Source organism: Apis laboriosa, unplaced genomic scaffold, assembly GCF_014066325.1.
Source record: "Apis laboriosa isolate Shangri-la unplaced genomic scaffold, ASM1406632v1 scaffold11_cov152, whole genome shotgun sequence".
NCBI classification, from domain to species: Eukaryota; Metazoa; Arthropoda; class Insecta; order Hymenoptera; family Apidae; genus Apis; species Apis laboriosa.
In genome coordinates, this window is record NW_025221020.1 from 1384639 (window position 1) to 1398813 (window position 14175).

Genomic DNA, 14175 nt, shown 5'->3' on the forward strand with positions numbered 1-14175 from the left:
CGCTCGTCGCTTAAACTCGAAGAATCGTATCTCGACTGAGAGGAGAAGAAAAAACCGAGACGAGGCGAGGCGAGGCGAGGCGGAGAGGAGCGTAAACGCGGAGTAAGGGAGTAAACGATGGGAGATAAATCGTGTCCTTAAAGAGGACACTCGGTGGGCGAAGGGGAGGAGGGGGGACGAGCCGGTCTGGAGGGAAGAAGCGGAGGAAGAAGTATTTGCGCGCTCGCAATGAGAGTCTCGCGTGCACACACGCGAGTAACATCCCACGCCGGGCGACACACACGCGAGAGGAAAAGTAGGGAGACCGGATCGGGTTCTCCAGGCAAAAGAGCCGCGGTACGTGGTGGCAATGGTAGTGACGGAGAGGAACGGTGTACCGTGTGGTCACTAGGGCCAGCGAGGCATCGCCGATGCCACATCGACTCGCGGTACCGAGCCGAGAACATCGCAACCTAACCGAATCGACCGTGATCGACTCTTTCGACCGCGTTTCGTTCCGTTTCGCCATCTTTCGCGCGTATTCAACGCGCTTACGTACAAAACAGAGAGAAACTATATATATATATATATATATATATATATATATATACGCGCATACAGAGACCTAGCAACGCTACTCGGCGAGTGTAAGAAAGAGAGAGAGAGAGAAAGACGAGCGCAAGAACCGAGGGACGAAGAGAGAGAGAGAGAGAGAGGAACGAGTTTGCAAACGAGGCCGGTCGCTTCAGTCCGGCTCCAACTATCGCGACAGATACGCCGTTGTGACGAACACGGTGGCCGATTTTCCGCGCACCTTAGCTGGTCGTTTCGCATGAGAGTAAGTAGTTAAGGAGGAGGAAGTGTACGCGAGGAGATCTGGGATGACTATACGGAAGAAGGGCGGCGGGAGGAGCAAGGGGGCCGGGAGCAAGGAAGTCGCCGCGACGGCCACCTCCTCGGCCGAGACGGGGACGGTCGAGGTGGTGTCGTCGAGCGTGGTCGAGGAGGCGAGGCGGGTAGTGGAGAGCGAGTCGAGGAGCAGCGTGTTGGAGGTGACGAGCCGCGAGGTTATCACTGATTCGAAGGGCAACGTCATCGAGATCATCGAGTCCGCCCCCCAGACCAGCTCGACGCGCCGCGACACGGGGAAGAAAAGTTGTCAAGACTTCTTAAGCAAGGAGCGGACGCGCGACGTTAAATCGGCGGGGAGCGTGGAGAGATCGGTGAACGGCGCCTCGTCGTACGAGAGCAGAGAATCGAGCAGCAGGACGACGTACGAGGAGACGACGAGGGACGGGCGCACGAGCACGAGCAGGATTCACGAGACGACGGGCGAGTGGGTGGACGAAGGCGGGAGGGTGACGAGCGCTCGTAGTCGCAGCGTGGAGACGACGAGCGTCGAGGCGCCGTCCGAGGCTCGGGTCAAATTCACGGACGATTCCTCCTCGAAGGAGGAGAGGAGAATTATTGGCGGGGTGGCGACGCGGTGCAACAAGCCTGGACAATCGACGTGGGACGGCACGTTCGTGAGCGAGAGCCCTTCCAAGGGGAGGGGGGAGACGCGGGACGAGGCGAAGGTGGATCGGCTCGTGTCGAAAGTGTTCGAGGCTGGTGGCGCGAGGGAGAGCTCGTCCAGCGTTGAAATCTCCGAATCTCGGCAGAGCTCCTCGTTCATCGATCAGCGTTCCACGGTGGCTCGCGACCCGAGGACCGTGTCCGAGGACACGATCGATTTCGCTGGGCCGCGAGTGGACGCGTATCGAAAGGGTAGTCGCTCGAAGCCAGCCGAGTCCGCGTGGGACGGCACGTTCGTGATCGAGAAGACGCCAGAGCCGAGGAAGAGGAACGTGTTCGAGTCCACTGGGGTGTTCCTGGACGGGGAGAGAGCGTCGGGCGTGGAAGCCTCCGCTCGAAGGCGCGGGGAAGGTTGGGGTCGGGATGGAGTGGAGAAGAGGCGGTCGACGCACGATTCCTCGAGGTTCTTGTCGGAGGAGCGGAGGGACGGGGTCGTGTCTCCGCCTCGAGGAAGAGCGGCGAGGCCAGGGGAATCGAGCTGGAACGGAGGGTTCGAGGAGGGCGAGGGCGGGAAGGGACGGTCAACGACGACGTCCCTCGGCGAGAGAACGGTGGTGAGGAGGAGCGAGAAGCGGCACGACTCCGACGTGGACGTTCAAGACGTGACCGAGGAGCAGAACGTGTCCACGGTTTCAGAGTCGTCCGTTTCCTCGTCGTACATCGTGGAATACGCGACCGCCACGGACGAGAGGAGAAAGACGGTCGAGAAGGCGAGCTCCGTGTCCGCCGCCATTTTGGAGGAAGATTCGGGCGAGATTCGAAGATTCGAGGAGGAGGGTGGCGGCCACCCCCCACCTCGACGACCGAGCGCCGAGGAGACGGGAGGGGCACGGGACACGCGGAGTCAGAAGCCTGGTCGGTCCACGTGGGACGGCGGTTTCGTTAACGCGGGTCGAAAGGGGGAGCCCTGTGGAAAATCGATCGCCGACTCGAGCATAGTGATCCGCGACGTGACGGGGGACAACTCGATAAACGAGGCGGAAATTTCGACAGCTTCCTACGTGGTCGAGCACTCGTCCAGCCAGCAGAGTTTCACCGACATCAGGGACTCGAGTCTATCCTCGGTCCACGAGACGATCGTGTACGATGTCGTGCAACCGACACGGGCCGCCGACTCCTCGAGCAGGCCGGAAACACCGGAGAGAGCCGGGAAGACGACGAGAGACGTCGGGATCACGAAGCCTGGCTCCTCGACCTGGGACGGGACCTTCGTCGCGGAGAGATCGACGGGAACGAGGAGAGGAGGACCGGTCGGAGACAGCCCCGTGCCGAGGTCGAGGAAGCACGTCGCCGACACCACGTTGGACATTCGCGACACCACCGAGCGAATCTCCAAAGTTTTCAGCAACTCCATCGTGATGGAGCAATCGAGCGTGCACCACAGTTACTCCGACTCATCGAACCTCGACTACTCGACCAGCTCCGTGGAGACGGTGATCGTCCGGGACGGCGTCCCAACCGCGGTGCAAAAGTCTGTTACGATCGAGGAAGGGCGCGCCGATCTCGAGAAGAAGGCGGTGGATCGGAGACCGTCGCCGAGATTGGCCGAGACGAGTCCTGGGAAGAGCGAGAGGCCGAGCAAACCGGGCGCCTCGACGTGGGACGGTTCGTTCGTCCGCGAGAAACCCGTCGACGACAAGAAACCGTGCACGGACGACGGTTCTCGTCGACCAGCGGACAAGGGGGAGGCTCCTAGGTCGCCTACGGATCTTGGAAAATTGAGGAAGGAGCCGACGGCTTACGTCAGCGAAAAATCCATCACCGTGACCGACGCCTCGAAGGAGACTTCCGAGTTCCTCGCCTCGACCACCCTCGAGCGCACCACTCTCGTCACCGATACCTCCGAGATCCTCGACTCGTCCAAATATTCCGCGACGATCGTTCGCGAAGTCGGCGACGAGGAGCCTCGGCGAGAACCAGCCGCGAGGGAACGAGCGGGGGACGGAAAGGGGTCGCCCGAAAAAGATCGCCCAACCAGTCCAGAAAAGGTGGACAGATCCTCGAGACCGACGAAACCGGGCGCCTCGACTTGGGATGGCTCGTTCGTGTACGAGAAGCCGCAGGATCGGAAGAAACCGATTGATCGGGAAAAAGGGCCTGCGAGAGACGCGGAAGACGGAGGAAGGCCAACCTCTCCCTTGCTTGGACGCGATACGACGAAAATTTCGATGGAGAAACACGTGACCGATAAAAAGGATAGCACCGATATCGACGTGGCTCGATCCTCTTACGTAATCGATCAATCGTCCAGTTTCACCTCGGTGCAGGACGTTCGCGACGCGGTGGAGGAGCGTGTCATCGGCGAATTCACGAGGGACACGCGTAAGGACGTGGTGAGTAACGAGTAAGCCATTAGTTAATCTATTCGTGGTGGGTGGGGGGAAGGGGGAGGCATAATGGCGAACGTTGTTCCTCGAAAGATCGTACGAGGAGGTTTTATTGAATCAAGCTCTTGCGTAAAACCGCACCGCGTTTAACGATCGCGGAGAAGATGAAATAATGACGACGTGGGATTTGGCTCGAAGATTTTTTTTTCGTTGAGAAAGATCTTCGAACTTTCGTTGGAACGAGAGAGAGAGAGAGAGAGAGAGAGAAAGGAATTTCGTTGAATTTTTCCCAAATTATCGAATATACAAAATTGGCCGTTGTATGAAACGATGTTTTGAAGAGAATACACAGGTGAACAGGCAAAGGCAAGCAACACGCCTGTCGCGGAAGAGGCTCGGTCAGAGATACTTTCACTTCCAAATCAGGCGAAGGTCATAGGTTCTCGCGCGTTATTCGGTTAAAAATAAAGTTGACGTAACCCGTGTCAGAAAGAGTGACAATCGGTGGAATAAGAGAGAATTCTCGATCTATCGGCGAAATATCGATAAAATTAAAAAAAACGCTGTTTTCTCTTGGTAAGTTTAAGACTTAAGACTTAAGAGAATCGTTGTTCCTTTTCGTTTCGTTTCATACAGATACGATGCAAATGTGTTATAAAACGCGAGAAAAAAAAAAAGTAGTTGAATCTGCGTTTCCTTGCGACTAATTATAGTATCGCGTCACGCACCGTCCTTTGCAATCGTGAACGCGTTGAATACGTTTACGTATTTACCGATAAATCCTGTTTGCGTTCCAATTATCACTAGTAATAGGTTCGAACATGTACGTTTCTCTATCGTTCCACGAATAGTCCATTTTCTCATATCTTTTTCTAATCTATCTAATAAATGGATAATTATTGTAGTATCTATACATTTGTAGTATTTATAGTACGAGTTCGTTTCGTAATCCTGTCTGAAAAGATAAGTAGAATAAAATTTGTTCGTTCGAAGATTTCGCGGTCGTAAATCGAGTTTGGAAATTTTTCAATTATAATTGAATCGTTGTTATATGAAAATAAATAATCTTATCGCTTTCTTATTTTTCCAAAAAATTATAGAGATTATAAATATATATATACGCAGTTCGAAGAAGATGAATTTTTTATCTCGCTACATTATTCTTTATTTCTCTTTTTTTACATCCAATTACTTCTTACCGATAACTCATTCATATCTATAATCGAAAAATATCCAATTCTTTTTAACAATTTTTCAAATTTCTTTCATCAATTGAAAGAATTGAAGCAACACCCTGTATACACTGTAATCGAAATACAACGTCAGTTTTCTCTCATCGACTCTAACGACAAGTCGTAAACATTTCCGTCCACGGGTTCACGAATGTTTAGCAGAAGGCGATCGTATAATCGTTTTCGAGCAGTTCTCTCATAGAGGCGACAATTTCGACCTCTACGGCTAGTAAACAACCATCGACCGAATGGAAAACTCGCACACACACATATATATACGACTCGTGCGCTCGGTTAATAAGAGTCAACGGAATATTGAGCGGCGTGTGTCGTGTGCACATTGCAATCACCTGTAATCGACTCGAATGGGGCAAAGCGTGTATGCAAAGCGATAATGATCGCGTGGAGGTTGGCCAAGTTCGCGGATGATCTCATCCCGATTTTTTCTTCGATCGAGTCACGATCCGTCCGTCGATCCGTCACGCTCGTTAGTTTGAACTGGCTTTGGCCAACCTTTGACCCGATTCCAAAGCGTTCCATTGTGTTTATCTCCTCGAGCACGAAACGACCGTTGATCGACGTCGAAGAATTTTCGACGAATTTTAAGAGTCGTGTCTTTTGCGAGGATTGCGATTTCAATTTGCACGCTCGTTTTCTTTCCAACGCAACACGTAACGAACAATTACCTTGGAACACGGTGACCATGTTTGGATGTGATGTCATCGGCCGTCGGTAAGCTGTGCAAATGCGGAACCAATTGAATTTCATGCCGCGATCTCCTCGCGGTCCCTCTTACTTGACCTCCTATATTGGTTTCGTCGTCTGCCACACGATTCCACACGTTTTACGTATCGTTCGTTTCGACCATGTTTTTTTTTTTTTTCTCCCTCTCCCTTCTCCTCGGTTTCGAGTTCGAAGCGCAACTCGCGATCAATGTATAAATACGTGTTTACCGCGAGCGTGATGAATTATCGGTACGTGTAATATCCTAACTCGTGAATGATGTCGTTCGAGACCAATGGAATTTCAAGAATTGCGTATTTGTTTGTCTGACCTTGCTTAGGTTGATAACGACGATATTTACGACGAATCTATGCATAGGATTTGACAGAATTTCTCGTTAACGAAGGTAAACATCGCGTCGTGTTGTACTATTTGCGCGTAAATAGTAATCAACGATGACACGCCAAGATATCGTTTCGATCGATTGAAATTATTATCGCGTCATTTATAATTATATCCTTTTTAACTTTTTGCTTCTTTTCATTTATATATATATATATATAGCTTGTATATATAGCGCGTGCGCAATCGTTTTTACAAAGTATGATTCTAATCTACTTTTTACACGACTATTTCGCCGAAAGTTGCGGTTTTGTTTTGCGGAAAATTGAATCCGAAATAGAAGCTCCTCTTTGGAGATTACTTTGCTAAAAAATTGATTTTTCTTTTTTTCGATGCTTTTTAATTTTTTATTCCGTTTTTTCTCCAACTATAAACAAGCTATAAATAAATAAAAATAAATACTCGACGAATATCGTATCTAAAGAGTTGAAAATTATCCACGGAATATAGGCAAATAATATTATAATAAAAAATATATATGAGAAATAGTGGCAGTAGAACAGGATTTATTCGTCGTTAACATCGATTATCGAGGTCTCGATGCGATGGCCGATGAAATACTTGGCAGTCGATACTCTCTCCCTTCCTACGAATATCAATTTCTTCCGTGAGCTTCTAGGTAGGTTCAACAGGTATGCCGAATAAAAATTCAACTCCTCGCGGATCTTTTATTTTCTTTTATTTTTATTTCTTTTTATTTTCGATCCAATTAACGTAACAATCGAAACCGGACTCTTTGAGCGTCTTTAACGAGAACACTCGAGTTAATTGCATGCACGCTCCGCTCCGGCCGACTTAATGACGCCAATTTCGAGCCTTCTGCTTTCTTTTTCGCGGTGGAAGGAGATTCGCGTTAAGCGAGCATTCGAGAGGAAACGTATTTATTTTCGTAGAGAGGCAAGTTCGTTCTTGGCCGACGATTCGAACACACGCCGAAATATTAATGGATAATTCTTTTCGAATTCTCTCGACGTTACGAAGAAACGAGAAGTGTCGACCGTTAATCTCCGCTACGTTTGAAAGAACAGCTGTCGTTAAGAAAATTTGGATCGTCAAAGATCACGCGACTCACCTCGTGGTAACTGGAAAATAACCTGGTATTGGCAATAAATGCGGTATCTCGTCGCGTGACGGCAGCGTCCTTGTCGAGAGTAACAGCAAAGAGCCCTGTTTTTCGATTATTCGTTCAAACACACGATGATCCGTGCATTTTGCTTATATCAGGGCACGCTTCGGCTCGACGTGTACGTAAACTCGCGTAATAGCGATGTTGTTTCGAGTTTACTCGACGTTTGTGCTCATTCGATAATGTGTTACTATCTGAAATGTTGATTGAATAGAGCTATTGCGATAATCTAACCTAACCTAACCTAATCTCTGGATTAGATAAATTCGGACTTTAGATGCGAATATTAATGAATTATTGGATAATTCATTCAAAATGAAGATTCAAAAAGAACAAAGAGCCCCTCTATTTTCGACGAAGTGGCAATAACTTTTATATATTGAGTAATAAACTTGTCCAATAACAAATGAACAATCGTATGATAGATATTATTTTGTCGTATAATTACACTGTCATGCGATTTATAATTCGTTGATATTTTAATAACCGGAGAATTAATTGAATTCAACTGCTAATCAAATATAAATAAATATAAAATAAAACTTTCGTATTGTACGGGCGAATCGAACGGACTTTAATTGCACGTTCAACGTCATCACTCTTCGCGATGGCACGAAAGATGGTGCCACTCTCCAATATTCTCCTATAGACATCGCGTAGAATTTGTTGCGAAGGAACGATTGAAAATTGACACGATAAACCGACGTAGCTCCTTGCTAATATCGATATAGAAACACGTGGCTGAATGACCACGGTATAAAGGCCCCCCTTTAACGTTATTAGCAAATGTTGCTTGCCTTGTTATCGTATTATAACGTTAAGCCGGGGAACGAACGTGCTTGCCAAGTATAATGATCAACGCTAACGAACCGAAAAGAGATATACACGTGGAGATATTTCAAAGCGACACAGCCTGTGTACGCACGTAATTGCAAGGGAAATACGTGATTCGAGAATTTCGCTCTAAATTCGTCGAGGGAATTCCATCGGCCGATTTTCACGAATGCGGACGTATCGTTGAATCGCATAACTCTTCGGTACTCGACCAATCGTTGATTCGTTCATTTTTGAAGTGGCGGGACATCCTGGTACGCCAGCTCGAATTGTTTTCAACGGTATTGGGAGGGAAAGCGACAGGTATTCGCCGCGAAAACGGAATTAAATAATTCAACGAGTAATTTTGGCGAAACGGGTGTGGAGCTCGAACCTCGAGGATATATGCGTGACCTCTGAATACCTTTGAATAATACTTCTACCGTCGATTTCGATCAATTATATTCGTTTAATAATCATTCTATTGCGATATTTCCAATTTCGACCGAAAATGAAATCATACTTTCGTTCCCTATCGTTCGTGTTTGTATTTAATATTTTTCTTCGAATGGAGGAAGAGGAGGGGGAGGGGGGGGAACCCGATCTTTTACGCGATGTCTGTAATCTTTCAAATGATGCCAAAACTATCTCTTCGTTCAATTATTCGATAATTAATATTGAAATCTTTATACTTTCACTCGTAAAATTCCTTTGTAATCTTTAATATTTTCGAATAGAAAAACCGATCTTTTACGTTTCTATGGTTATATACGTCGTATATGCGTAACCTCTGTACTTTTGAATAGCGCTTAGAATACCTTTACGATTCAACATCTGCTCACCAATTACGTATTCTTTTTCTTTTTTAAATGAAATAAAAATCATACTTTCACTCTGTACCATAAAATTCGTTTCCATCATTAAAATTCTCTTTCTTTCGAATAGAAATTCAATGTTCTCTCTGTTACAAGTTGTCCTGTTCGATCAACTTGTCAAGATTCATCGACAATTGCATTCACGTTTCGATTTTCTTTTGATCCAGTTTTTCCACGATCTGGAAATTCACATAATAACTCAAGCAAAGAAATTGCCGAAAACTGGATTAACCGAATTATCATAAAATTCGTTTCCACTTAAAATTCTCTTTCTTTCGAATAGAAATACAATGTTCTCTCCGTTACAAGTTTTTCACGATCTGGAAATTCACATAATAACTCGAGCAAAGAAATTATCGAGAACTGGACTAACCGGATGAACTGGAATAGCTAAATTTCGTCGACGATTCCAATGGATCTTTTTCTCTCGCGAAAATCTCCCATCTAAAACGGGATTCCAACGTGCAAACGTGCATTCCTCGCGCGCGTGAACTGTCGTAAGGACACGTCTCTGAACGAGAAAACCGAATCCTCCAAGATGGCGGGACGTGTTATGCGACACGATGCAGGCGTGTGCACAAACGCCATCTGCCCCGATCTCGCGTTACCCGCATTCCGTCGAGCCAAGCACCATTTTTAATCCAGTGTATTGTTGTTGGTATTCGATGTCGACGATTTCGTCCTCCAATTAATCCCCTTCGTTCTCCCTTCTTTTATTTCCTCGCTGCGAGAAATCACTCGTCTCGTTGAATCAAAGGAGAGAGAATTTTGTGGCTTCGAGCTTCGAGAATCAAGTCGAGCAAAAGGTTACGTTCCTAGCGATCCTCCAGCGTATAAAATGAAGCGCGTGTCGAGCGTCGAACGACGAGCAAGGTCGCTGCTGGTCGCGTTTTCGACTCAATTTTCTACTCTAGTTGAATTTAATAGTCTCTTAGATTTCATCTTGGACTCGTTCCCTTTCTTCGCTTCTTTCCACGAATTCTCCTAAAAGAGCGCGCTGCACGTGTCGCAAAGCAATTAAACATTCGCGACCCATTTGCCAACTGAAAGTACTAACTGTGATTAGTAAGATGATCAAGACGGAACGTTTTTATTAGCGTAATTGTTTGCGTGAGATTTCCTTGACAAAGATTGCTAATCTTAAGAAAATTGCTCCGAGATCCTCAAGTTTTTCGACACGTCAAATAAATTACACATAAATGTCGTACGTTCAGTTTGAAATAGGAATTCGGACTAATAATATTACTATATACATACGTTCTAATTTTACTTGCACTTTGATATAATCTCATCACGGTCACATCAACCACGAAGAATCGATCAAACGTCGTAGCTTTTGCTAATATAATATAATCACTCACATAATATAATAATCAATAATATAATATAATATAATATAATATAATATAATATAAATATTTCCAACTTTTCTTTCTCTCCACTGTGCCCCTGTGAATCTTCCTCCCGTCTAATTTAGCCTAATCTAAATACTGTGCTCCTATTTTACAGAGAGATGTCATCGAGAAGTCGACGAGCGAGTTCATCGACAAAGAGCAGGTGACTAGCATGGTGGCGCGGGATGTCGTCGACGACATCAGGTACGACGGATTCGCCACCTCCACTCCGCGAAAGGAATCGCCGGAACGGCCCGGCTACCCCCGCGGAATCCCCGGATTGCGGGAAGAGAAACCGATCCCAGCCGCTGGAAAACCGAGCCGACCACCGTCGCAACAGAGGGAACGGAGCCCTGAGAGGTGAGAATCTTGCAAATATTGAAATTTCCAACCGATTTTAACCGTTTGTGACTCTTCTTGGATCGATGCGGCAGTTCGAACAACGACGATATATTTGTTTATGTTCGATTTTTTTGGAAAAATAGATTCCTTTTTAATCGTGTAATCTTACGAAGTGTAGAATAACATGATGTCGAAAAGATTTTCTTATCTATCAAAAGATGGATCTGCATCTTAGTTTGACAGTCGTGGGGATAGAAATATTTTCAAAGTTTTTATAATAATGAAATTGGTTCGATTTCTCGTTATTGAACGACGAAATTATTTCTATTCACAAAGAAATTGACGATAGAGAAAGCAATGACAAAGATGGAGATAAAAGAAAAATATAAGAAGAAAAATAAGAATAATAAAATAGTGAATGTGAGAGCAATAATTATGTTAACAGGAAAGATAAAAAGACATCGAACGATATTATCGCTATAATTGCCCTGACAAATCCATCTTGATAATTGCTTTCATAAAATATCACGCAAAAACAACAATACAAACTTTAATATTCAATAAATTTTTTTCCTTGATAAAGATACGTAAAATACGTAAAATATAAAAGTTTTAAAATGAAACGTGAAATCGTTTTAAGTTAAGAAATTTCATATATATATATATATATATATATTCGAAGGATATATTTCTACATAAATTCGACAGTTGCCCCCTCTTCGAATCGTTGCCAAGAACTAAGAACGAATCGATCAACAAAAACATACAAATTTCAGACGTAGCGACTCGAGGCCACAGTCGCCACAGGGCAAACCTCGGGACTATGTCTCGCCGACGAGGAAACCGGTGCCCGCTGCGGGGAAACCGAGCCGGGGGATCGAGGAGAGGGTCGTCAAATCGACGCGAGGCGACGAGGGGCCGACCGAGAAGCCGAGAAGAGGAGATCAGACGCCCGATTCCCTCGAGGAGGACGACGTCCGCCAGCTACCGGCCAAACTGCCCGAAATATTGTCCAAGATCCCCCTGAAGGAGCAATGCATATGCGAGCTCTGCACCTGTGGGTAAGCGATGTGGAATCGTCGAACGTGGCTGATATAAATTTTTTTTCTCCTTCGCTTCGGTTTTTTTGCCTCTGTCCAAATCCACTTTTTCTCTCTTCTCTGCAAAATTTTCCCCGAATCGATTTATCTTATCTTAACTGCGCTCACACGTGTGCACACGTGACCTACTTTCGAGCTTCGAAACGTGAATACACGAATAAACGATTCGAAGATGCGAATTAACGGTTTCAATTTCTCTTCCTATCCTAGATTGGCGCGGCTTTTTTCTAATTACCACAGATCAAGATTTTTACCAATTTTCGTTCGATTGATCAATCGAGAATTTTTCTTTTTTTTTTTTAACACGAAACGCGTGCCTCATAAACTTATTTCGACGTTGCAGGCAAGATTAAAACGAGTAGAAGGGGGGATAGTTGATTAATGACACTCCTTGTTTTTTTTATTACGGATTTAATATTCTATCTCGGGGCGAGGGACGAGTAATATCGTTACTCGGTTGTATTTGTCGTATTATTCAATCGGTTCGATCGCTATCGAAAAATCACGTTTCCGCACCACGGCGTACGTCGGGTTGCATCGAGTTGCTGTCATCACGATCGCGCATGCGTCAGCCGTTCGTGTCATAGAGAATCTTGCAAGACGTTTCAAACCTACGCGATCTACCGTCTCGTCTTACTATTCAATTTTACTATATAAGTTGAAGGAAAAAATAGGATTTCTTTTTTTTTTTTATTTTTTTAATTTTTAACGCGATTGTACGTTCCGATTCTCGAAGCGATTAAATCTCCCGTCTATCCTTTTATATCTCTTACGTATCGCGTAGAAAATCTTACGAGACGTTTCAAACCACGCGAGATCCTACATTTCAATACACGATCGTTTCAATAGTGAATTAAAGAAAAGATCGCTCTAATTTTTAACGTGATCGTATCTTTTAAAATAATTTCGAAAGAGTTAAATTTTGATCATTTTCTATCTCTAAGTATCGTAAAAAATCTTATAAAACTACGCGAGATCTATTTCAATACACGATCAATAATTTCAATAGCGAATTAAATAAAATATAGGATCGCTCTAATTTTTAACGTGATCGTATCTTTTAAAATAATTTCGAAGAGTTTTGATCATTTTGTATCTCTTAAGTATCGCAAAAAATCTCAAAAACTACGCGAGACTCATTTCAATACACATTTGTTTCGTAGAAAAATTAAAGAGAAAATAGAATCGTTTTAATCTTTAATGATTAGAGATCTCGTTAATTTCGAAAGTTAAATTTTGATCATTTTCTATCTCTTAAATATCTCCATTTCAATACCCAATATTATTTCGTAATAAATTAAAGAAATAATAGAATCATTCTAATTCTCAATGATTAAACCTTCCAATAATATCTAGTTATTTTCAAAAGGATTAAATTTCCTGTGTATCTCTTACGTATTGCAAAGAATCTCACGAGACGTTTCAAACTACAAGATCCACTTCAACATACGATTATTTCGTACAAATAATTTAAATAAAAGATAGAATCATTCTAATTTTCATAATAATTAAACCTTCGAAGATATCTAGTTATTTTCAAAATTAAATTTAATTAAATTTCCTCTATCTCTTACATATTACAAACAATCTCACGAACTACGCGAGATCCACTTCAACACATACAAATTGTTTCATACAAATAATTCAAAGAAAGATCTCTGTAATTTTTAACGTGATTGTACATGTTCTAAGAGATCTCGTTATAATCCGAAAATCTCGGCCGCGATTGATATTCCACGGACGAAATTCTCGATCAAACATATATATATATATATATATATATATACATATACATATCACCTGTATCTCTTGTGCGTATCTGTTGGCTCGAGGGTATTGAAACGTCGGCCAAGTATGGCCTCGAGGCCCTCAACCGTATTATGAAACAAGTTGTATTATGCAGATGAAGGGAACGCACGCGCCGCTGAAAACTGGGACACCAGACAAGCCCTTTTACGGGAGCTTGTTCCCGGCCAATCGCGACCCGCCTCTCCGCTTCCCTTCCTTATTCGAATACGTCTTCTTTCTACTCGACCCCTCCCTCAACCTCCCTCGAAGGTGATCGCGGTTGAAAATTTAAAGGAGAAGGTGATCCGCTCGTCCAAGGATAACCCAGCCTTTCCGAAAAATCAAGGATGCAACGAAGAAAGAAAGAGAAAGAAAGAAAAAAAATCGTTTCCATTTCCATACGTGGAAGGTGATTCAGAAGAGCGGATGACAAGATGAAGTCGAAAGCGATTAATTCTCGCGGTCGATCGTATCGAGCTTCTTTTTTTTTTTTTTTTTT

The 14175-nt window shown here is 44.6% G+C and overlaps 1 protein-coding gene across 1 annotated transcript in view; it reads left to right on the forward strand.

Moving 5' to 3' along the window:
• The first annotated feature begins 294 nt into the window (after positions 1–294).
• The window catches only part of LOC122718872, a 28381-nt gene continuing 14500 nt past the window's right edge, over positions 295–14175 (forward strand). Inside the window, exons 1-3 of the mRNA XM_043944251.1 lie at positions 295–3887; positions 10562–10806; positions 11565–11849. Of these exons, the coding sequence (XP_043800186.1) occupies positions 861–3887; positions 10562–10806; positions 11565–11849 (3557 nt within the window). The 5' untranslated portion in view covers positions 295–860. The remainder of the gene's footprint in view (positions 3888–10561; positions 10807–11564; positions 11850–14175) is intronic.